Below are 24672 nucleotides of genomic sequence, written 5' to 3'. Positions count from 1 at the left end.
TTAATAATTCCATAATTCCAGCAAATATTTAAACACTCAAACGCAAAAAAGCTTAGTTGTACTTTTTAAAATGTAATCAGTCACTTTAGAGGCACGTATCTGCTGCAAGCATTTTCCTTCAAGGGCATGCAGAGGAAACCTTCAGTGTAAACTCAAAAGCCAGTCGCTGTAGACAACCTTGCAGGGTACAAGATACACTCAGTTGCTAGCAACAACAAATTTTCAGTTCTTCTAGTTAAAACCCCCAAGTTTTAAGGGTTCATGTATATTTTAAGTGACTAAAGGCACTGTGAATTGCTTACCTTTAAATTTGATGTCAAGACCACTAAATTCCAATTCAACTCCTTGAAGTGCTTCCCCTAGGGTTTCGTGGTAATGGCTGATGCTTTTTTTTGATCCCACGCAGAAGGGAAGAGAGAAGTATTTGTATGTTTCTTGGCGATTGTGGTAGGGCCCTACAGTATTCATCCATAAAACAACTTCCTCTTTATCTTGGTACTGAAAGATAAAGTTATTGAGTTAGATGAGAATCTGAGCAGAATAAAAATGTTCAAGAAGCTCTCATTCATGTTAACTAGCAGAGCAGGATTGTTGAATCACAGGCAACAGCTACATATAAAGACAATTGAGCATTTTTGTCTTTCGGGTGAGAGGGATTCTAGGTGAGATTTTCAGCCTGCTTTCTAACAAAAAAAAAAAAGCTTAGTTGATTATATAGTTTCTTAGAGCCTATCACTGAAGTATCAAAGAGAGAAGCAGAAGATGTAGAGAGCAGAAGTAGAGAAAAGTGGAAGCCTCAAAAATAAATAAGCTTTTACAAATTTTGTGGAAACACATGAGTTCAAAGCAAAATTCTGCTTATCTCCACTGAGAAAAAGGAAATATCAAATTAATGTCTTGTTATACAAGATCTCAGCAAAGAAATTAGGTAATCTACCCACAGTGACATGTATACTCTATTTTCCTAAAATGCAGCTTCCTTTCATTTTACTAATGGTATAAACTGCATTCAAAATTCCCAGAAGACCGCAATGCCTCACAGGAGGCACTAAAATTAAAGTGTTGCATACCTACAGTAGCCAAGAGGCAAAGAAGTCAGGCAGAAGAACTGTATTTTGATGCATTTCCAACATTCTCACAGTGAAAAAAACAGAACAGCAAGTAGTCTGGTGGTTGCCATGAAATTCTTTCTGGGAACATTCACTCTTCACTTTCCACAGCTACTCTTAGCCAGAAAAATTTATTCCTTGTCTAGGAGCCAGTAATTTTTTTCAAGCCCTTATTACTTTTGAACAAAAGTATTTAAAGCCATTAATCTACCAATATTCAAATACGGCACAAACTCAGGAGAATTAAGTGATCTAAAATAATTACTTGCACTATATCTGTGTGCATCTGGATGAGGTATTAGATTTGCTGATAACTCCACAAAGTCTCTCAGCCAACACAACTTCTTCACCTACTATAATTTCAACAGAATAGGAGGGACAGTGATATAACTTTTAAGGCAAAACCCCTAATTATAACTTTATATACATGAAAGCACAACCACCATATAGGTTCTGATGTTTTTAAGTACAGAAGAATAAAGTACTATTTTAAGACGAAACCACAGACACAGAACACACTGGAGAAGTAAAAAAAGTCAAATGTTAATTAGCTGTAACTATTTCATAGTGAACAACTGAAATACTGAATACAGTTACGCATCTCCCTTTTTAACAAATGAACAAAGGTTCTTCAACTCCATCTATTCAGAATAACCACAGCTGTACCACGAGGTTAACTCAGAAATAATTAGGTACGCGTGGAATGCAATAAATTCTTCAGATGAGGTGTTTAAAAGTTTAACTCAAGGATTTAAACAAACATGCTTTGGAAAATAATTTAATCCCTTTAAACTAACACATTATCTCTATTACAAGCCTCATCTTTTTTGTTTACAAAGATGTACAAGGGTCATTCCAGCCACTTATGTGAGTGATTTCCAACAAGAAACTTAAAATCTTACCTATTTCATTCTGAGCTGCAGCAGAGACCAAACACTTATCAGTTTCACAAACCTGCCCACTAGCAGAGCACACACCTCAGAACACTTCTGACAGATAGAATGTCAAAGAAGGATCAAAGAAAGAGTAAACAACACAGCAAGAGAAAGTAGACATTCCTCCTCTCTTGCAGCAACCAGACAGGTTATACTAGTGCAGCACAGTTATCCAAAGAAAGTTGGGAAAGAAAGAAAAAAAAAAAAATCACAGTTCCAACTCCCTCAGCCACAGCAGCAGACAGTGGAATCTGCACTTCAAATCTGCCTCTAGCTCCTGCCAAGGTAGCACGGGACAAGTTGGTCCATATCTCTTCCTGGACTGTTATGTCTAGCATGTCTTCTGTTTCTTCCTCTAACAGCTGCAGAACATATTTCCAGCCCTTCCTCAAAATGGTCTTAACTTGTCAAGAGCCCACTTTAGCACCACTCCTTGTAACGAACAGCTTACATGTGAGCTCAGCTATGTCTCTGTTCAACTTCAGTAATAGTATATGACAACATCCTTAGGTCTGTGAGTTCTTCTTTGACAGTGCCTGAATAAAGAAAGCATTGACCACTGACTGCTATGCTTAGCTGCTCGTTTCTGACCTGCTTCACACTGAGCTGGGATTTCTGCATTTTTGGAACTATAACAGAAGTGACAGAAGTGGTAGAAACCAACAGAATAAGAACATACTAGTCAAAATCTTACTACGTTTTCTGATCTAATAATGTAACTACATTGTAATTACAACAACTGCAATAATAAAATTGGTCTTTGCTTGTCTCTTATCTGCATGGTGTTTAGCCCTCCTTCAAGGCTTACAAGTTTTTCCCACAGTGACTCCAAGATGCCACCATCCTACTCCGGAGAGAAAAGGGACCAAATCAAACATAAGCAAAGAATTCAGTCTGCATTTATTACTTCCTCCTTTCTCATCCCCCAGAACAGGACAAGAGAAATCTGTCCAGGACTGCTACATAAACAAACACAGCCCCTCAGCCAGTCCAGGTTACACCTCACTCTAAGCAGTCCTTAGTCACACCAATTTGCAGTCCATCAGGTGCTCCCAGTGGCCTCCCCAAACCAAGGGGGCTGTTGTAAGTAAACCAGCTTAAGCAACTTCAGCCTAAATTTGGGGGTGGTGTCTAGTAAAAACTCAAGTAGATTGTCTTCTCCCTAAATTTTTGGGGGTTTGCTCATTCTCAATTATAAAGATGAGCTTTCACATTTAAACGCGTTTCCCTGTCATGACATATCTCATTCTTATATTCTTAGCCTAGTAGTAGGGTAATTTGGTGGCAAGAACACAGTGCTATTAAAGAGTTCAAGTTTGTGGTGTTTTGGGTTTTTTGGTTGTTTAGGTTTATTTTTCATTATTTCCTTCATAATATCAAAACATGTACAACAAATAACAGTGCCAACATAAAGGAAAACTCTTATTTAGGCAAGACAAAGAACTAGAGTATCTTGTAGGACTTTACTGTCACCTCTATATGAGGACTTCTAGGTTGAGAGAAGGCTTACATACAACACACCTTTCAGCAAAAGGTCACACTATGAGAGAGAGAATATAAAATAAGCTGAGATGAACATAGTAAATGACAAGACAAAGAAGGTCAACAAACAAGATGCTGCAATCTGTACTGTGGTATAACTCAGCAAGCTCTTCTGGTTTCGGTTCATATAAAAGGATAATATACAGCATATAGCTCAGAGATCCTAATTACATTCATAGACACAAGCATTTAACAACTTGGTCATAGTGCCACAATTCAGAGTTCACCACTTCCACGTATGAGAGAAGACTACAAAACACAATTTTATTTATATTTCACTTACAGTAATTTACAAAAAAAAGTAGTACTCCTTCTGTAAGTTTTCAATATTTTTCTGCACTAAGCCTAGTATCAGCTCAGTACTTTCAGTAACTATATGGAGTATATAATGATCTCTTCATAGGGGCAGCCTGAAAAGTCTCAGCAGCAACACGAGTTACCTACCATACAGCTGTTACAATCTGATTAAGGGAAGATAAACCTTCAGAAACTTTTTTCTGTAATTGCCAACCAGGTGGTGAAGGACTAACCTGCGCCTCAAGTGCAACTACGTATCAGCTACAACCCTCATCACAGCTGGGGACATCTGTTCCAAAGCAGCACAATATGGTCATGCTGCCTGTACAGAGTGCTGGGCTGTAGAGCTGTTGTGCATGTGCAAGCTAAAATCACGTCCAACCCATCTGTAGTGCTGCCTTGTTGCCTGAATAGATGGGTCTACTCTAGTCCCCTGCAGAACATTAAATTTGTATAAAGCTTGTGCTGTCTGACCTGGCCAAGTGTGGATTTCTTTCATGCAATACAACTACTGAAAAATTGGGGGTATGCACCACTTTGAGGCTTAATACAATTTCCATGTATCTATACGGTTTAAAAACTATTCCACCGTAGCAATACTGAAACTGCCTTCAGCATAGCACATGCATCTTCCTTTCCTGTTACCCAATAGGGCACTCATGATGTGGAAAGCAACTTTATGTTCTCTTTGCACAACTGTAGAAATTAGCATGGTAACTCCAGAAATAAACTATTTATTCTACAAAACAATTAAGGCTAGATTAAGTCAGTATAAAAAAGGTTGCAGACAAGGATATGAGACTGTCAAGTTGTTGATGTTCTTTAAACCAAAAAAAGATGGAGACAGGGAGAGGATTACAACTGCCAAATCTTATGTGATGATTCAGCAAAATAAATTCAAATCGAGACAGTTTCTTTCAGAAAGTATGCAGTTTTATTCCTCTTCTCAAATTGAAGTTTGGAATGAGGCTTTCCAAAATGTACCTCTTTCAGGGAGGAAAAAAAAAGGACCGACATTATCTGTTACTGGCAGAGCAAAACTGTAAAAGCAGGACAGTAAATACAAGGGGCAGCAAGCAAGACTCAACTGGTGAGTAACATCCCAGGCTTCTAGCACCCAGATACTCTATCAAGCACTGTCATAGTACTCAATGCTTGCAGCTTACATCCATAGCCTATTAAACTGGGGATTTCAGCCTCATGCTCTCCTTTGGACAAAGTAGGTTATTTCTAGTAACACTTCTTCATTTCTCTCTGAATTGCAGGCCTCACCAAAATGAGGGTAGAACTGTACCAGCAGCACAGTCTGAACTACTGTACAAGCAGTACTTTTACTGTTACACTCCCCAGATGCACAAGATTGCTCAGGCACACCACGTCCCGATTCCGCAACATTTATTTCACCTCTTCAGAATGGAAACGGGAGAACTTCAAAGAGGAATGAGGCTGCTCATCTGCACACAACTTCATATGCAAATAAGTCTTTTGCGTGCGCTGAAATATTTTCCACAGTGGTTCTCTAACTGACAGTTCTCAGACACTACACAAAGCTCCTAATTTTATATATTAATTTTAAACAAGCCTTACAGGCTCAGAGCTTTAATATACTTCACTGATGTGTAGGTCAAACAAAAATGCTTTTCTCAAACATAATAAATTAGGAATTTTGCTACATGGTATAGGCTGGGGTTTATTTTTCAATGTTTGTCATGTGTTCCCATGCTTACAAAAGCACTGACAATTAAACTGAAGCAACGTTAAAATTTAAATGCTACCTACTCCTTAGACCATCCCCCGCAACAAAACCCCCAGGATATTTCAGAATGCTTTTATGGTTTGTCTGTTTCATCATCAACTCCGCCAAGTCTAGCAAGAGAAGATGGGAAAGCAAACCAGGCAGGAGCCCACCAGCCCTGTTTCTGCAGGATCAGCATACACTGTTATAAGATCACCAGCACCCCATTGATACTATCACTTCCAAAAATAAAAGGACAACTGTCAAAAAATGGTGCAATACAGGCAATGAGCAAGTGTATGACATGCCCTGAAGCATGACAATAAGTTAAAGTATCAGTAGACAAGTTTTCAGTTAGTTTCTGATGTATTGCTCTGTTCTGGTCTGCAGTTACACTACTGTACTGCCTTTTGACAAAGGAGATTTTAAATGCTGTGTGGAACTCCAATTTCTGTTCACTCATTACTGATTTTTAAATACTCATTTATCTTATAATTGTATTTACGCTATTATTCCTCCAGAGAAATGCAGACGTGATTTTTAAAGAAGTAATTCAAATTTAAGATAAAGGATTTAGCTCTTGGTTCAATGACATTATCCACACCTGCCACCTCCAGAAACTACAGCACTTATAGACCTAGAGCTTTGTGCAGAGTCCTCTCACAATTACCTTTTACAATATTTGCTTAGAAGTCCTACAATTATAAAACAAAGGCCACATATAAAACATTAAAAGTCAATTTACATTAATACAAAAATACATATTATAGCACACATCTGTATTATTTTATAAATATTGTACACTATTACATATTGTAGCAGCAGCAACCACATTAAAAATATTAACCTGCTAACACAGGGCATTAACACCTAAGACAGCACTTCTGTATGCCCAGCAGGCTCAGTACTGATAAGGCCCTGCACATCAGCAGCTAAAAGCAAACTGTGGCAAAATGCACTGACACACCTTCACCAGACAGCCCAAGTGCCTGTGCACAAGAAGCCACACACTGGAGAGTTAATAAGGAAATGGCAGCACATATGGATATGTATTCTCACAACAGGTCTCCAGTCTTAGTGAAAATTTACACTTTGAGGTTACCAAATCCTAAATTTCCCCTCCACTCCTCCAAAAGTGAGTAGAGCCTCCAAAATGTAATAAAGCACCTTGATTATAGAAAAATTAATCTTCCAACTATAATCATATTTAAAACTGAAATTCATTAAAATGTAGTATTTAAGGTATATTTCCTTCAGGTTCTTAATCTCAAAATCAGCATACTACTACAAAACTCTGTTCATGTTTCATTCATGCTGCTAATGCTTCCACTCCAATCTCCCATAGAACATTAAAGCATCAAAATATCTAAGCAAGGAGACAGCCTTCTAAAAAAGGTAACTGTCTTTCTACATCAACTATTCCTAACTTATCACATGACATTAATAAACTGGTCGCTATGCAAACAAGAATACTAAACCAAAAGACAGTTATCATCTTGCATATTTGAGTAATTTAGATGGAAAAAAGCGACAAGCCCTTAAAAGGAATTTGTGATTTCCACTGGTAGTTGTTTAGGTAATCATTCAGGAACCATCAGAAATCACTTTTGAAGGGAGACTTCAAAACCAAATAAATTCAATGACAGCATTATGATTTTTTGTTCCCCCAGAACATTACCATTATTAATAATGAATAATCCCTCAAGTAAACCAGCCTTTAAAATAAACACAGTGCTATACTGAAAACCATCTCACCTCAGCGGAAAACTAGCTCTGCAGTCTCAGCAACAAAACCGGGACCTAAGCTTGTTCAAAGAATATCTGCTCCTTGAAAGTACTCAATATTAGCTTAACTTTTCTGTCATTAACTGCAGCACTGATAAATCCCTTTCTCTTTAAAAAAAATAAAGACAATCGTACGCAGTTTTCAATTCCTCAAAAATCCCTGTAATAGGGCAACTAATTAACTACTGCTTATACAAAAGCTATCAATACCGTTAATCTTAGTAAGCTTACCACAGCACATCTAGAGAAAGCTGTGTTAAGAAACTGAGCAAGTGCTCGCCAGTCAGGCTGCTCAGGAGCACTGAAAGTCCTGACAGCCAGACAGACACTGTTTAATCACAGCCACACTCTTAACACACTCCACTTGGAGCAAATGAGGATGGTTTTTGGCAAAGTCTCGTTCCAAAATCACGTCTGAGCTCATCACAGAGACTTCCACCCTCCCACACCGAAAGCCATGGGAAATAACACTGATGTAAAACCAGAAACCGATGAAGCCCTTCCTAGAGATTCATTTCGGGTTATACTGCAAGCACTTTATCAAAAACTATCCCCACCCCAATAGGTGAGCGCTCAAGTCAGCAGTATCGTATCACCATTTTCCTGAAGGGTCCGTGTCAGTGTCCCCATCCTGCCCTCACTTCCCAGCCCATTCCCAGCTATCCCCCCCCTCTCCCACGGCGAGCTGTCCCCTGCAGCGTGTTCCCTGTCACAGCGGGGCTGTGCTCTGTAGCGAGAGCAAACATCCTCCCGGGAGGAGCAAACAGCGCTCTCCAAACAAAGCCCGCGTACCTGCCGGGGCGTTTATCTCTCCCGGAAAAGGTGGGACACCGCGCCCGGCCGCACAAGGATGTGCAAACCGGATCAGAGAGCCCGGCGGCCCTGTCCCGAGCGCCCCGCTCACGCGAACCGGCGAGCGGGGCCCGACCCCGCGCAACCCCAACGGCCCGAGCGGCGCAGGGGGCGCGGAGGGGGCCCCGCGGGGCGGGACCCGCCCGCTCCTCCCGCGGCCGTGGCCCGTCGCCCCCCATCCCGCCCGCCGAGCCGCGCTTCCCGGGCGGCGGGGCCGCGGCCCGAGCGTCGCTCCCGGGGGAAGCCGGGCGCCGCCTCACCGTGTGCTCGTGCTCGTCGGCGCGGGCGCGCAGCGGCAGGAGCGGCAGGAGCAGCAGGAGCAGCCCCGGCGCCGCCATCTCGGGCCTCGGCGTCCCCAGCAGGCCCCGCCGCGGCACCGGCCCGCGCCCGCCGCCGACGACACTTCCGCCCCGCCCGCCACGTCACCCGCCCGCCCGCCGGAACCGCGGGGGCGCTACGGGAGCCCGGGAGCGCCGAGCGCTGCGGCCGCCGCCGGGGAGGGGCCGCGGGCGGGCACAGAGCGGGCCGGGCGGGGCCCGGAGCGCCGCGCACCGTGGGCGGCGGGGGCACTGCGGCCTCCAGCGTGAGCGCAGTCTGTTCTTACCCGGTTTAATTACGCCTGATAAAATCGTGACATTTTGATCGATGAAATAATCTACAGTTATTTGGGAACATCGCGGCGCAGGGCTGTGCGCGAGTACGCACTGGAACACAAGTCCTGTGAGGAGCGGCTGGGGGAGTTGGGGTTGTGTAGCCTGGAGGAGGCTCAGGGGAGACCTTATCGCTGTAAAAATACCTGAAAGGAGGCTGTAGCCAGGTGGGTGTCGTGCTCTTCTCCCAGGCAACCAGCGACTGGACGGGAGGACATGGGCTCAAGCGGCACTAGGGGAGGTTTAGGTTGGACATTAGGAAGAATTTCTTCACGGTAAGGGTGATTAGACATTGGAATGGGCTGCCCAGCGTCACCGGTGGTGGAGTCACCGTCCCTGAAGGTGTTTAAGGAGAGACTCAACATGCAACTTAGTGCCGTGCTGTAGTTGACAGGCTGCTCTTCGGTCGTAGGTTGGACTCTCACGGGTCTTTTCCAACCTAATTGATTCTGTATCGCACGGGGTCCCACCCTCCACACCCCTCGCACAAGCTGCAGGAGCTTTAGGGGCCAAGGGTGGGCACTGAGGCGATACAGCCACACCCGGGCCTCCCCTAAGGGAGGGTTTCCATCAGTGCTGGCTAAGATGAAGCCTGTGAACTTGGAACTCCCTCAAGCTACAAGTCTGAAGTAAAAAAACCCCAAACAAATCCCCCAATCCAAAAAGCTCACAGTATTAAGGATTAATTCATCAGACAACTTTTAAACTGAACATACTGTAAAAAAATTTACATACAGTAAAAAAATTCAGAGGCTATCCGATGTAATATTAAAAAAAAAAGGTGGGCTACACCATCTTCTCAAATATTGCACAAGCCAACAAATAGACAACGAGGGACACAAGCAGAAGGCGGGAACTGCTCTGCTGGTACCTGCCATCCATGCTTTGTAGGAATGATGCAAAAACAGATTTTCTTGTTTACCACTGACCACCATACTTACACTAAAAGCTTTTCTCCTTGTGGTCTTACACAGTCAGTCTACCAACCTGAACATATTTCACAAGATGCATTTATATAAAGCCTTTTCCAGATAGAGCATCTACCATATCCTGCCTATTTTGGTAGAAGGTCCCTGCAGACAAGATACTTGCCAAAACCTATGCAAAAGCCCTGCTTATATTACACACACACACATGAAGAAAACCTAGACAGCTTGGGTAACACCATACATTTCTTTCTAGTCATTGCATCTCAGTCCAAAACAGAGAGGCTTACCCTTGGGAGACAGAGAGAGGAGGCTTCAGCATCTTCGGTTTATTCAGTACTTAAGCCTCAGTCAGCAACAGGGCCAGCCAAAGCCATCTGCTGCAGCAGGGTTTTCAAGGCATGTTATACAAACAGCAAACACTTTCTCTGGGCCAGCAGCTGCCAGGTGAGTTTGGTGGATTGGTTGGTACCCCCAACAGCTGGCCAGGCCACTTAACTTTTACCAGCAATTTTATTATCTGTTCAGTCCTTGAACTCTAATGGTCATCAGAAAGACTCTTCATTCCCTCCCTCCCGAGCATATTCTTGAGTAACCAACAATCTGATTGCACGCAGTTTTCTCCTCTGGTCTCTTCTGAGCTTCAGTTTCAGCACACTATTTATCCCAGGTGGAAGCAATACACACCACGTGCTCACCAGCACAAATGGAGTCTACAGATACAAAGACTCCATATGTTAAGATGTAAGAGGTTTAAAGCAACTACATGAATCCAACCTTTGGTGGCTAAGCAGGGGCTTCTCTGCTGGCCTGCAAGAGACTTGGAACTCATGCCTGCATCCCAGTTGTTTACCTGCATTTAACAGTGAAGCCGTTTTAGTGCTGTTCCTTTTCTCCTTGATAGGGTGATAGTTTTGCGGTGATTGCTGGTCAGTGAGATCTCTAATTAATCCAGCAGAAGTGAGGCAGGAGTGGCTGAGACTACAGCTGCATCTTCAGTTTCCCTCCCTTAGGCAGCGCAGAAGGGGCTTGAACAGAATGCATTTATAATATGCCTCAGGTCCAGCTGTCCCAGCTCACCTCTCCTCCAAAGCAGAGTCCCACTAGCATTTGATTTTGTATGATAGGTCATCAGAGCTTCAAATGGGACAGGGACTGAAAGGCTACTTATGAGCTGCTTTTCAGCAATTCAGATATAAACCATCTCACCACAGCACTAACAATAAAAATCCAGTTCACAGACATGTTATCAGGATTGTGCAAAGGCAACCCCTTAAGTATGGTACATTAAAAACTAGCTTGGAAAGATGGATCCCTGGACTGCTTCAGTCCAAAAGCTTTGAAAGGAAATCTTATGCACGATACACTTTTATATTTTTCTCTTAATTTCCTGCCTTATTACAGTTTTCCCCACATCCTACAATTTTACCTTATGCTGTGTCTGACAGATGTGGAAGCAGATAAATTCCTCTTATCACATCATGTGTCCAAGCTCTGGGACACAGCTGCAGCCAGCACGAAGGAGATGGGGAATTTTTAAACAAAACCAGGGAACTGTGTGCAAACCAAAGCATGGGACAGCTGAAGACAATCAAGCTGCTGAATGTCCTCTTTTGGTTTATTTCATTTATCCCAAATTCCTTCACTTATCCTTGCTACTATTTTCCTCATTTCAGCATCAAAACCTCCTAATAGTAGTGGAAATCTTGTTTCATTCAAAGGGAAGCACAGGAGGGCAGCTCCCACCTCACCGTTCCCCTGACAACTGTGAACAAAGAGCAAACTGTCAGTGAGAGTCTATAGTGCCAGAGCTACTGGAAAAGGCACTGAGGTCCTTTAAATAAGGAAAAAAACCCAAACAGAAAGATGCCTCTGTAGCTATAGGCTTGCAGCACAACACCCGCACCCCTCTACAATCAAAAGGAGAGGGTATATAAACTGCATTTGGAGTCACACACTGTGATCTTAATGCATAGATGGTATTTAGCATCAGGGGCTTCTCCACCTTTATTCAGTGCTGGTTGAGTCACAGTTGCTCTTGTCACTCCTGCAGCTTCACACATTGGGTTTGCTACCCTGCAAGAGAAAGGAACTGCAACTCTGTGACCTGATCTGACAGAAGCTTTATGTGTCCTACCTGCATCTGAGGGATCACCTAACACAGGTGTATTTATGTCTTTTTCAGGGCTGGGAGAGGTAGAATGGCTTGAAAACCAAGTAAGTAATGTTGCTTAATTCTCTGCCCTGATTGTTATCTTGAAGAATTCCCATCTGTGTCACTCTTGGACAACCAGAGACCTATACTTGCCCCAAGGGCCAGGATATGCACAGAAGATTTCAAGGTCTGGAAGAGAGCCAAACCAGGAAGCCTCCTTAAGTTTGTAAGCCCTTAGGCAGAAAGAAGGCTGGACACAGCTGTTGCAGATTCACATTGCTAGAAAGGAACTGTAGAGCAAGCAGAGTCCAGCCCCCAGGCTGCCTGTTTCCACTGCAGCCAACTAAAACACAGCTGGTATTTGTGAGGTGTGTGCATTGATAATTGGAGACTCACTGAACTATTTCTGAGCATGAAGTGAAATGCCTTCATATTGCTTCTATGATGACCACATGTAAGAGATACAGAATACAGTACTGCCACCAGTTCCTTCCTCTAATTTGAGAGGCCAGTCATGTGATTTTGTTACACCATACCCACCCCCTCCACAAAAAAAGGTTTAAGTACAGCAGGTTCCTTACCAACTGCCTTGGAAATTTTCATGTTAAACACAGCACACACAACCCCTTGTTAATGTCTGTCCTCTTCAGAGAGGGAAGGGAAAGGAAAAGGCATTTTCAAGGCTGTATGCAAAATGCATTCTTCAAGACAGACAATTTCTCATCCTCCCATGGTTTAATGATTGCTGGAGGGGGATGCCATGCCTTCTGAAAGGTCAGTATATCTGTGTCCAAAATGTTTTGCCTAACAGCAGTATATTCACCTGCTCCTGCTGTCATGAGCATTCTTCAAACAACTCATTTTCTTTAGTTTTTCAAGTATATTTTCCAGTCAAGCCCTTGTAGACTATGTTGAGGGTTTTAGTAACAATGCTTATCAGCATTTAGTTCTAAAAAGGACACGTGTGCTTTCCTGGTCAAAAGGAAACTTCATGTCGGTGCAGGGCTCCCAAGACACACATCAGCATTCTCCTTCTCAACCATGATACTTTTTCATGAAGCCCCAAAGCACCAAAATTCCTTCAACTAAAAAAAGTTATAGAAGGCCAAGAAGTCTCAGTGAAAATCATGGGGAAAGTCACCAGAGCTTTAGGGAGGAGGAAGGGGATGAAAACATTTGGGTCCTGCTTATAAATAATTTAAGACAGACAAAAAATATCTGTACAAACACATGTATAAACAGAAAAAAATCTCATATTCCAGAGATGTTGAGAAATTCAGCGACCTCTTGGTGGTACAGGTGGAGGATAAAAGTCTTCATAGCTTACAGGCCTATAAAAAGACAGAGAATAAAAATGCATGCAAAAATAGTAGAAAATAGAGTTCTGGAACAACACATTGTATGCAATAACATCATATGTGAGAATACTGTACAAGCAATAGTCATATAAGAAGAAAAACAGGCTATCAATGATTCAGCAACAGAGCAGATGCCAAGCTGCCAAAGCCCTGTTCCTGTCAAAGCTATTCTGCTCTGCATCTGCAGTAATTCTACTATTACTGTAAAGAGATACTAAAATACTTGGTTGGAGTAAAACTTTGATAGTATGGTAGCTTTCTCCTGAACATTGTATGAAAAGCAATAGGAAGAGATGAAAAGATTCTAAGTCTTTTTTCCAACAGACTACAGATAAATTCCAACTATATTCCTCGCCAGAGGCTAGCCAACATACAGAACTGCTGCACCCACACAGTGGTAATTACTGCTTTAGCAGTTAGAGAATTTTATTAGTATCTGTACTGAGATAACTTTCTGGGGCTTGGACTTCATAGACTTGCACCGGTTGACCTGTTTGGATGTTTACAAGTTAAAGTTTGTGGTGCGGTGCATGAACCTCAGTGACAGCACTGCAGTAGGAATGTTACCAACTAGGAAACTGATTCTTCCAGGTATTACAGATGAGAAACAAGGATCTTACAATTCCTAACAGTGTGTGTTGGACAGATAAGAGTCTGGTAGATTTTGTTCAAAGACACACTTGCTTCCTGCCCTGCTGCCAACCTCACTTTCTGCCCAAGGCTTCCGTATGGATTCAGGGAAAACTCATTTTTGAGCTGCCTTTTAGCTTTACCTGCTTGCACCTCGAGGAGGCACTCTGGGAGGCCTTTCTGGGAAAGGCAGCCTCTCTGCTTGGTGGGCAACTGGGCTGTGGCTTCTAGTTGTTTCTGGGACTTCATTGTCCTACAAAACAAAGAGAAGTGCTTACAGAAGTGGTTCTTGCTAGCTTCACAACAGAAGTGGCTACATTTTTCCATTTCTGCAAATGCAGTGCCATATCTGAGCTCTTTTTTTTTTGCATGAAAACAAAGCCATGTACTTAAGAACAGCAGTATATAGCAGAGGTGAGAGCTTACCTCACTGTCCCCTTCCATCCCACTGCTGACACTCAATATGCTCCGAGTGCTGGAGCGGTTACTTGCACTACCTAGAGTGAGTAAGCAAGACAAAACAAACTGATTATTAAATTCTGGTGATTTAACTGCATATCACTAACTCAGGGCTCTTTTAACCTCATGCTTAACTCTTGCACACATAATTTAATGCTTCTTTAATTTATTTCCACTGTTATTTTTCACATGTTCAGGATCCAAAGAGCAGCATTTCATAGAACACAAACCACAGGGCCACGCTATTAATTATGCTTTCTTTCTAGAAGATTTCTGCCCTATCTAGATACAGTCTTCTGTTAAATACTCACAAGCATGGTCTAACTGAAAAGATCTGGTGCTAATATCACCTGGCAAGTCAAGCAAATATTTTCACAAGGGTTACATACCCAGCATTTATGGATATTTAAATTATCAGTCCCCATATCTTTAACAACTGCATGAAGGTAGACAGCTCTGAGCACTGTCACATATTTATTTCTGGAATAAGTGACTGCTTGAGAGGTTATTGTTCCAAATAGGTGCTTACCACCTCCTCTCACAACAACCCTCACTCATTGCAAGAATGTTTCCTAGTCTGTTTCCAAGCTAAAATGACAAGTTTGTTATTACAACCTTCAGCAACCATCTATACAAACCCATTTAACTGCCATGGACTCGGAGGACAGATTGTTTTTGCAATCAGTCATGCCATCTCCAAAGGTTACAGCAACTCAAAAACATATCCTACACTGTTATGGCTGGTTTCAGTCATAAACAGATAATGTTCTATAGGACTGTGAAATACTGGGACACTAATGTTCAGAAACCTCTATACTGAAATGGTAGCTAGAGGTTTTCTCCTAAGATGCAGTCCTCCTCCCTACTAGCTTTGGTAACATAACTCTTTTTATCAGCTGGTACAAACAGCAGCACTTAAAGAGTGCTAAATACTGTGGTATGGTCCATTCTCACAGTCATACTATGAGAAAGAGCACCAAGCTGCACACAGAGAACTCTGCAGACTCTTAACATTTCTCTCACAACTGCTTCTATGCAAGTTACTGGTTCAGTCAGCTTCCTCTGGCACCTATTCTCAATGTGTGCCAGCTATATCTTGCCAAGAGTCAAAGGCAGTAGTCTCACTGGGACTCAGTTTTCCTTTCAGAAGACCAAAATGATCCTAATGCTTTCTGCAAGAATTGCTCAGTCTGCAAGAAGAGCAAGAATGCAAGGATTTAATTTGCACAAATTAAACCTAATGAAAACCAAAGATAATAAAAATGTGCTGACTGTCCAAGTCACTCAAGAGGTCCCACAGTTACCAATGAAAGATGCTGTCCTTTTTCTACAACAATTGAGGAAATGACATGCAGAGACTGCTTTCCAGCCTGAAATATGAATATGCCCTTCAGGCCAGAAGAGCACACGGCCTGCTGGCAGTCACAGCACGGGAGCATCCTTTTCAATAAGAGAGCAGCTGTCATCTACTTTTCAGAACTGCAGACAGGTGGTATGCCTTCCCCAAGAAGACTCAAGGGAATCTTTTGCTCAGCTTTCAGGTTCTCCTCCTGCAGAGATGCACACACAAGATGCCCAAACCACTTGATGTACACCCAGAGTTGCTTTTACAGTTTTGAGAACAGCCAACCTGAGGCATGTAGAGTTTGGGGTGGCATTGTCAGTGCTGGGATTCAGGAACAGAAGTCCTGTTCCCTGAGCTGACTCGAGGGTCAGGCTGGGGAAGTGTTTTCCATCCAGCTTTCCTGTAGAGAGGGTGACACTCAGGGCTTGCTTACTTGTTGTGCTGGATGTGCTTTCTGTTTTCCAGTCTCCTCGCTTTAACTCCTTTTTTGGTGGAAAAACGTTTTTCCTGGGGGTGTATTCATATATTCCACATTCTGGTCTCCCCAAAGTATTATGAGAACGTCGAATGGGTACCGTAATTTCTAAATCTGGAAGGGAAAATTAACAGCTCAGAAGGATCTATGCAATTATAGCCTCTGAGAGACAGTTTTGCACTTAAGAACAAAGTTAAACACAATCACATAAGGGCAATCATAACTATACATGTATGAATCAAGATGCACTCCACAGATGTGGGCATATTTTCCTTGTCTGTGAAACTGAGGAGTAAAGAAACTTCCCTATGCTTTTGCCAACTGGCACATGGATATGCATGTTAAAATATCACAGAGATACAATATACACGGTCATATTTCTGCCTGAAGAGCCTATTAATATGGTTAGGTGCTTCATTACCAGAGAATGTGTGAATCAGAGATTGTTACCTGCACTTTTGTCTTTTTTTTGCTTCTCCATTTGCCTCCTGGTTATGCTGTCTCGTAGACGTTTCAGATTTTCCTAGAAACATCACAAGATACGTTTTTCAGGGCTTTGGCTAAAGGAGGATGAGCAGCTTTCTGACAAAACTAATATTATATTTCATCTAACTTTGCAGCCAAACTGTAACAAAGCCTGCTAGACCTGGCTGAAGTCCAAACCATGTCAACAGGTTTTAATCTATTCCCTTCAGAAACCCATGTGTGCCTTTCAGAAGCCAAGATTTTTTAGATGTTCATTGTGTATGTTAAGGTCAAGTTCACACACTCAGTTGCAGATAAGCAGCACACTGGGTGTAGAACTCCCTCTATTTTCTGTTTTCACTGTGACATTGGCACAGAAACAAGACACACAATCAACTAACTGCAAAGTCCTTTCTGTACTAATAAACACGTAATTCTGACTGCAGGGACAGAAAAGGCTGCCACGCATCCCAGAGTGTGAGGGACAACTCAAAGAATTCAGGACATCCCCAGTGAAGCAAGAGGGGACACCTGGAAATGTAACTGGGAGCAAAGTCTCTTCACCGTTGTGTGGCAGCATACTGCACCTTACAGTATGAAAAGGTGGGTAGAAAAAAGACAACTTTTTTCAGTAGGGAAATATGTACATATCTGCGAGAAAATATGGTGGAATCACTGGAAAAGCAAGTGAAGCAATTGCTGTACCATGAAGCAAGATTTGAAGTGTAGACTTTGAAAGCTGCTCGTGGGATGGGGCACAGAGCATACCACTTCATCTCTTCTACAGACAACTACTAAAGTAGCACTGTGTTCTTCACTGACAGGAGAAGGGATTCCTCTGACTGTTTCTGGGTAGAGAAGATCCTTCCAAGTGAGAATGAGGAGGACTTTTTCTGACAGCTTCCAAAACAATGTCACACATTGGAGACCAGCACCTCAAGTATGAGAGCAGACTGCCACAGCACGAGCAAAAGGCTCCAAAAGAAGCAAGCAGTGGTTTTAAAGAGGGAGCCTCTAATTTAAGAATGAAAATTTTAAACTATGACTGCTAGTTACATCAGTCATTATGCTGCTGCTGCCAACAAAATTACTCCCTCATTCAGTTAAGCCACTCAAACACCCTGCTTTTACTAATGACTGTTGCTAGACCTTGCCCAGCTGCAAAGAACAGTCCTGGAGCCATCAACAAACACCCAGGGAGGGATCAGACCATCTACCAGCTAGGACTTCACAGCCAACACACCATCTGGGACACAGTCTTCACTGATCTGAAATGGATGAGAACTGACAAGCTAAATGTTCATCCCAGAAGTCCCCTGCCAGCAGGTAGCTGCTAGGTGACCTCTGGAAAGGTAATTCAGCCAACTGGATTTGGTCCAATTTGGAGAGCACAGATCTCCAAAAACTAACAGTACTACTGCAAGACAAACAGATCTGCATAACAGCTACCTGCTTGCTGCTGCCTGGGAACAGCCCCTCCATGTCAGGAGAGAACTCTGCTAGTTAGCAGAGTTAGCAGTTAGCAGTCTTCCTGCTCCAACTGGGAAAGAAATGTACCTGCACTGAAGCAGCTTGTGATATAACCTAGAGAGACAGATGTATTTCTTAAACAGTAGAGTAAGTCTGTACCTGCTGGAACCGGAATGATTCTGATCTCTTTTTCTGATTCAGTTGCCACTCCTTAAAATGAAGTACAGCTTCATCCACAGTGAGTATGCCCATTTTCACTTGCTCCTGTAATGTAATCAGCTGCCGTTGGCCTGGGGTTTTCATTCCAGCAAATGGATCATATATGCTTGATTGAGACAGGTCCCTTACAGGCCTGACTATTGTCTCTGAAGAGAGAACACCACCAAAAGTATTATTGAACTTGTGGCATCTGCCTTCCTCACTGAATAGAAAGAGCTCAAGCACCCTTGATATAGCAGAGATGCAAAACAATAAAAAAAATTATCAGTATTACAGACTGAATGTTTTCTAAGAAGTGTTTTGTTCTTAGGCCATCCTGCTACTCCTTAGGGCTAAAAGCCCAGCTGAGAGGCAGCCTTGAACACAGATATTTCCCAGAGATAATCTCTGTTCTTAAAAACATAATTTAAGTGAACATCACAAAATGTATTCCTTAAAGTGCTCAGCTTCCTCAGCAATCCACAAAACAGAGCTTTCACCTTGGCAGTCACAAACCTAGACTCTTCCTAGGTAATTTGTACAGCATAAGTCCAGAAACTGAAAACTCATTCTACTGATGCTGGCATTTTGTAACTCATTTGTAACATAAAGAGGAGTTCCCAACACATGAGATAAAAGCTTAGATGTGGTACCTGGCACTCTGATAGTGCACAGGATAAGAAGTGAAAGTATGAGGACAGAGGTTTGGAGGTGCAGAGAGCAATGGCAATCGGTTCACTAGAAGTGAAATCACGGGATAATGATTAACAAGGAGTGGCTATATACAGAACATTAAAAGAGGGACATCATTTGCATGAAGTAAATACGGTTCACATCATAAAAAAGGACTTCAATGACCATTATGATCCTGAATGAGGATAAACTCCAAGACAGGGGATACATGTAGAGTACATGATAAAAGGATATAGTTATAAAAGTTTCCAATGTCACATGAGGTCAAAAAGGTTGGGTCATTCATAAAGGACTATTATCCCCAGAGCTTTGTAAAACAGTCTATTCTGTCATATTTCATGCAAATGAAGCTATCTCAGCAGATCTGCTTTTGGACTACTGGAAGGATTTTCAGAGTGAACTTCTGACTTACCTTTCTTAATCCTTCCTCTAGGGACATAAAGATTCTCAGGTCTTTTAGCTTTCTGTGCAAAAACTGCAAAACAAACCTTCTTTAGATACTGAAATGCATCTCATGAAGACAGAAATAGCATGGATGAATATGGGAAGCACACAATTCTGTAGTGCATTACAGCTTCTGTTACCCTACTAAGTCCATTAAAGAAAACAAAGATCTGTACAGAAGAATTCCCTTTCTATTGACCTCAAAGAATTTAGCCCAGTCACCTCTAAAAGAAATCTGGACATGGTCTCCCCATAATCCTGTCATGGGAGGAAGGAGAAGTCACTAAAATTACTCTCTCACATGGTACTGTGGTTCTTGTGAGAATGTTTGTGAAATATGACCAAGATTTCCAAAACTGTCTAGCAAACTAAGAGGCACAATCTTCTTCAATTTCAATTAAACCCCATCTCAGAGGGAGATCATGCCCTATATAAATGTGATTGAATCAATGATACTATTACAGAGTAGCAATGTCTCAATTTATTAGCTTGATTGTGTCCTTATAATATCAGGATCTTTCCTTTGTAGTTGGATTTGTTTATACCATTTGGGGGTAATCTGTCATCCTACTTCTTTCATTAAGAGCAAGCTCAGGCCACGATCTTGAGATACAATATCCCCATATTTTCAAAGTAGACAGAAGATGAAAAATATATGAAATTGGATCCCAAAGGTGGTCCAACTCCAGAGTCAAATAATACAGGGATCTCAAAAAGTGTTGGCTTTCTTGGCATTTATTTGGCAACTGAAGCCCATGTCAATGCCATACTACAGTTGACTAGTCTACGTTTCCACTGGTACCCAACTCACTTTTGGAGATGTACAGTTCATTGTCTGGCTGTGGAGAACTAGACTCTGGTCTTGGAACAGGGACTGGAGGTCTGTTAGCCATTTCCTGCGGAAAAGTATCTTGTTCCACTGGGTAGTATACATCTTCACCACATGGCTCGTAAACTTCCTCTGAATCTGGTACATCCATGCTACCGCCTACAACAGAGTACAGTTTGTAAGAATAACAACCTGGTCACTTCACTGAACACTGGATCCCTCCAGATGCATTATGTACCACATTTTTACCAAGCTGGCCATTTCACAGGCAAAAGCATCCAGTTCTGCAGTGACTTCAGTGTGCCAAAGCCCTTCAGGACAGGACTTGACTTGATAAAGTCATGAACATCTAGTAGCATGTAACTGTTTGCCACTAAACCTGTACCACCTGTTTTGGTGAAGAAATAGTGAAAAACCTCCTAACTCTTTTTAAGAACTTGAAGAACAATTAGTATAATTAATTCCAGTTAATTGACATACTATAGTTAACAAATCAAACAGAGCACTGGTTTCCAAAAACTATTTATGATAGTCTACAAAGTACTAAAGAGAATTGTTCCTTTGTCTGAAGCAAGCAAACAGTGTGGACTATCTCCTATCCTTAAGAGATGAACAAGAAATCTCAAATTCTATTTAACTGCTTTAACTGTGCTGCTGCCATCCCTCCCTCCAAACAGGTCTCACCTTCTAAAAACCTGCGGAGCATGGAGTCTTTTGTATTTAAAGAAACTTCATCTCCAGCAACTGGAGTGTCTGGTTTGGACTGAAGCATCTCTACATCTGAAAAAAAAAATAATCAGAATTATGAACCTGTTAATTATATGCTTAAATGTATGGAACAATGTAATGTAATATAATATAATAAACTGATGTGGTATTTCTGGCTGGACCTTCGGTTTGTGGTGACAACCAAAGAAGAAGCCGGGTAACTGACCAGACATATTCCTCAAAAAAGGCTTCTGAGTTGCCATGTTCAGTCCACTCCGCACAAATCTTTTCCAGCTGCCCGATGCTTACACTTGAGGGTGACTAACATTGCTGTTGAGAAGTTCTGACAAGGCTTCAAGCAGGCACTGAGTATTGGTTACTACTGAGAGTATGTTGGGCAGATTAAAGTTTTGGCCTCTGCAGAGGGCTCTCGAGAGGAAACCTGCGATTTTGCAAGGCAAGACATTAAAGGCAATTTTCCCATGACCCAGAAAATAGTGTTTGTTTTGTTTATTAGCTAAAAGTCAAAACAGTTGGCTGAGTTAATTAGTTAGACTGGAAGGTGTTTAGGGGGTCAGATGATAATCCAGTATTGAGGAAGGAGTGACAGCAAACAGTAAGATACTTTGTTAATTCGGTGTTTTACATGAAGAATTCTGATTTTTTTTAAAAAAGGGTCAACCTCACTGTAACCCTAAAACTAATCCTAAAACTAAAATTAAATGTTAGGTAACCATGCTCCTAATGATATTAAAACTAAGACTGATTACTAAGTGAATTGTTGAGGCATATCTATTACTGTGTCATAATTCTATTGCTATATAAACTAGATGGTTTGGGTTATATGCAAGAATATGAAATATTTTTATAAATGTATTTTCATATTTTCTAATATTTCTTATTACTTTCCTGCAAAGCTGCATTATGAAAAAGGAATAAGAAGCAAGATTTTGTGTTTGGTTTTTTTTCATTTTATTTTAAATCACCAATTGTCCAAGGACTCACTGACAGTCATATGAATGCACTCAACCTAGATTTAACTTCACAGGAATACCTCCAGCATAGCCACAGCACTACTGCATGCTGTGTGGACTAACCACACCAGCAGCTTCTTAAGAGTTCTGCTGTCCATGCCAAATTGCATGCTGCTGGAGCTAATCTCCTCACCATCAACTAAATACAAAGTTCATGTAAGTGTCACTGCATTACATGAAAGCACAGATTTGACATTTGAGCATGCTAAAGAATCAGCACTATAGACCTGAAGTTTTCTGTAGAGCAATTTTTCCACCTTGTAGCCACTTTGATTATTTTTAACTTAGCTTTTAGAAATGAACCTGCAGCAAACAGCAGCCCAGAGGAAAGCCACTTCTTTATGCGTTGGGGGGCAGAACAGAACATGACAGGTGTGCAAAGTTCCTTTCATTCTCTGTGTAGGAAACAGTGTCTTCCCAGTTTTGGCTGTGCTCCACAGGATTACTAAACCACCAGTGCAGAGTATTGCAGGTTTTGCTTTCTATCACATAGTATAGTTAAATTAATCAGCTAACTAGTTCTCCTCAGAAGACAAGATTGCCACCTCGCTACCTTCTTGAACACAGGCCTGTTGCATACAGAGGAGACCTAACATCTCATCCATATACCACAACCGAAAAGAAGTTCTCCAATTTGTAAGTGACACCGCCTGTTCCACTTGCTGCAAAAACAGGCTAGTGAGAGAAGTGACAAGAAGGTGGCACACACAAACAGGTATTACAGGAAAGGTCACCAGATTTTCCTGAGGCTACTAGGGAAAGCTGGTCTGAAGGGTTAGCAGGAAGAGGGTTAAGCAGTTCCTAGAAGTCAGAATTTAGTAGCTAAAAGATATTTATTCAGAGAGTTTCAGTTTCCCTTTGCAGGGTTTAAAGCTTCAGAAGGGAGCTCAACCAAGCTGCAAACAGACATACAGAAGATGAATTATGACCTATAGATCCTTCACAACAGCTAAAATATCCATGTGTGGGAACCCTTCAGAAAGTAGGATCACCCTTCCCCCTGTAAACATTTGTAAACACCAGATGCCAGGTATTCCTGCACACAAAGCAAGCTACCTCTTTACAGAGACCAGTCCTTCATTATGCAAGACAAAAGATTCAACGTGTTGGCATAAATCACAACTCAGAACTTTATAAGCAGTTATATTTTTGTGCACAGTTCTCTCAGCTTGCTCGAGGATGACAAGATTACTGTTTCTCGCATTAACTAAGGCAAAAATAAAAATCAGTGAGAACAGTGCTGAAAGTTTGGTCTCAATAAAATGGTGGAGGAGGGAGGGAATATGCAAGAGAGTAGAGTAAGGGCATCACAACTTATTCATATGTGAACTAACATCTATTTTTTAGGTGTTAGAGGTCTGCAAATTACAGGACAATGGACTTTAGTCAGCTGAAACTCTCTAGGTTAAAGGATTAAATCTCTGCATGAAACTCACACTATACAGAGTCTGAGTGTCCACATAGTTCATTAATATAGAAACAGTGTTATGAGTCCAGATGTTTCAACGAGCTCTCAGCTACTGTCAGTGTCAGACCTTGGACAGTGGGAATTCAGCCTAACTCTTTCTCTAAGTAAAACAGCATAATACCACACACAAACCAGACTGTTTAATCTTCACACAAATCAAACAGGTTTTCAGCACTTTGAAGAGGCCTTGCTCTCAGAGTTCCTCCTGTGCTCAATTGCAGCCTACTCAAAACACTGTTTTGCAAAAATCAGCAGGAGGTGCTGGTGAAAGGAAAGCAGAACAAGGAAAGCACTTTATCTGATGCTGTAGTTCCTAGTACCAGCCCGATATGATGGAGGCAACTCTCCCTTTTTGCTGTTCAGCTACTGTGTGACTCAGCTAAATGACATTTACCTGCAACCTGCACAAACCTGAAGCAAATTCTGGAAAATTATATTTAACTGTACAAGTATTTTAAAAGTGTAGTAAGAGCGAAGTGTGAGGGGAGTGCTCTTCTGAGGAAGGAACAATCAGATTAATGATAAAAAAATTATAGAAGACAATTCAAACTCATTAATAAAGAACAGCAAATTAGGTACAGCAAGAGCTAGTGAGGTCCCACTGATGTGCCTAGGAATACTTTATGACCTACACTGCTCAGGGCATATCAGGGCATTAAGACCTACCTGGGAAAGAATGCTCCCCTTCAGAGGAGGGGAGGCAGTGTTCTGTAGATGAACAAAACCTTTTCCATTTTTTTATCAATTATTCCAAACCTTAAAGGCACAACTAGCAATGCAAAACAAGTGTGTGCAACTTAAGCAGTGTCAGTTTAAGCAAAACTGGGCCCTTGCACAGCTTCTGCACTTTCTCTGAAAATGTTTTCCCAAGACCAAATGCAGAGAGAAAAAAAATATAAAATTGCATTGAAAAATCAGAAGTATGAAGAAAAATACAACAGAACACTCTGGTATCCAAGTATTTGCTACTACTTTTAACTCATTACAATGGCTCCAGTCCTGTGTTACCTTATTCTCAAACCAGTTCCTGCCAGACAAATTGACCTTCTGATATCTAACCTTCCTTTGATCAGTCTCTGAAAAGCTGAGGTGGAAGCCTGCCTTGACCAC

General features: G+C 41.8%; 2 protein-coding genes and 1 long non-coding RNA gene across 8 annotated transcripts in view; 1 reads left to right on the top strand and 2 right to left on the bottom strand.

Annotated features, from left to right (window-relative positions):
- Positions 1-8647, bottom strand: part of TM9SF3 (transmembrane 9 superfamily member 3) — a 45743-nt gene extending 37096 nt beyond the window's left edge. The window contains exons 1-2 of one of the 3 annotated variants that reach the window (XM_032695669.1): positions 8516-8647; positions 303-498 (exon numbers count right to left, since the gene is read on the bottom strand). In XM_032695669.1, the coding sequence (XP_032551560.1) occupies positions 303-498; positions 8516-8593 (274 nt within the window). In that variant the 5' untranslated portion in view covers positions 8594-8647. Of the gene's footprint in view, positions 1-302; positions 499-2011; positions 2226-8195; positions 8313-8515 lie in introns of those variants that run through there. The other 2 variants (XM_032695670.1, XM_032695671.1) reach the window with 2 other exon arrangements.
- Positions 8648-9057: 410 nt separating this feature from the next.
- LOC116790572 lies at positions 9058-21905 on the top strand. The gene is made up of 4 exons (XR_004358407.1): positions 9058-9072; positions 12017-12048; positions 17165-17321; positions 17543-21905. It is a non-coding gene; the product is annotated as an uncharacterized LOC116790572 (long non-coding RNA).
- PIK3AP1 (phosphoinositide-3-kinase adaptor protein 1) overlaps positions 10146-24672 on the bottom strand; it is a 43971-nt gene continuing 29444 nt past the window's right edge. For 3 of the 4 annotated variants that reach the window (XM_032695666.1, XM_032695664.1, XM_032695665.1), the window contains 9 exons: positions 21037-21132; positions 20335-20511; positions 19492-19554; positions 18348-18553; positions 16704-16776; positions 16212-16367; positions 14401-14471; positions 14118-14227; positions 10146-13317 (listed from right to left, as the gene is read on the bottom strand). In XM_032695666.1, coding sequence (XP_032551557.1) covers positions 13263-13317; positions 14118-14227; positions 14401-14471; positions 16212-16367; positions 16704-16776; positions 18348-18553; positions 19492-19554; positions 20335-20511; positions 21037-21132 — 1007 coding nt within the window. In that variant the 3' untranslated portion in view covers positions 10146-13262. The remainder of the gene's footprint in view (positions 13318-14117; positions 14228-14400; positions 14472-16211; positions 16368-16703; positions 16777-18347; positions 18554-19491; positions 19555-20334; positions 20512-21036; positions 21133-24672) is intronic. The other variant, XR_004358405.1, reaches the window with a different exon arrangement.

This window comes from Chiroxiphia lanceolata, chromosome 8 (genome assembly GCF_009829145.1).
Source record: "Chiroxiphia lanceolata isolate bChiLan1 chromosome 8, bChiLan1.pri, whole genome shotgun sequence".
Lineage (NCBI taxonomy): Eukaryota > Metazoa > Chordata > Aves > Passeriformes > Pipridae > Chiroxiphia > Chiroxiphia lanceolata.
The sequence above is the reverse complement of the archived record's forward strand: the minus strand, read 5'-3'. Positions and strand labels throughout refer to the sequence as shown.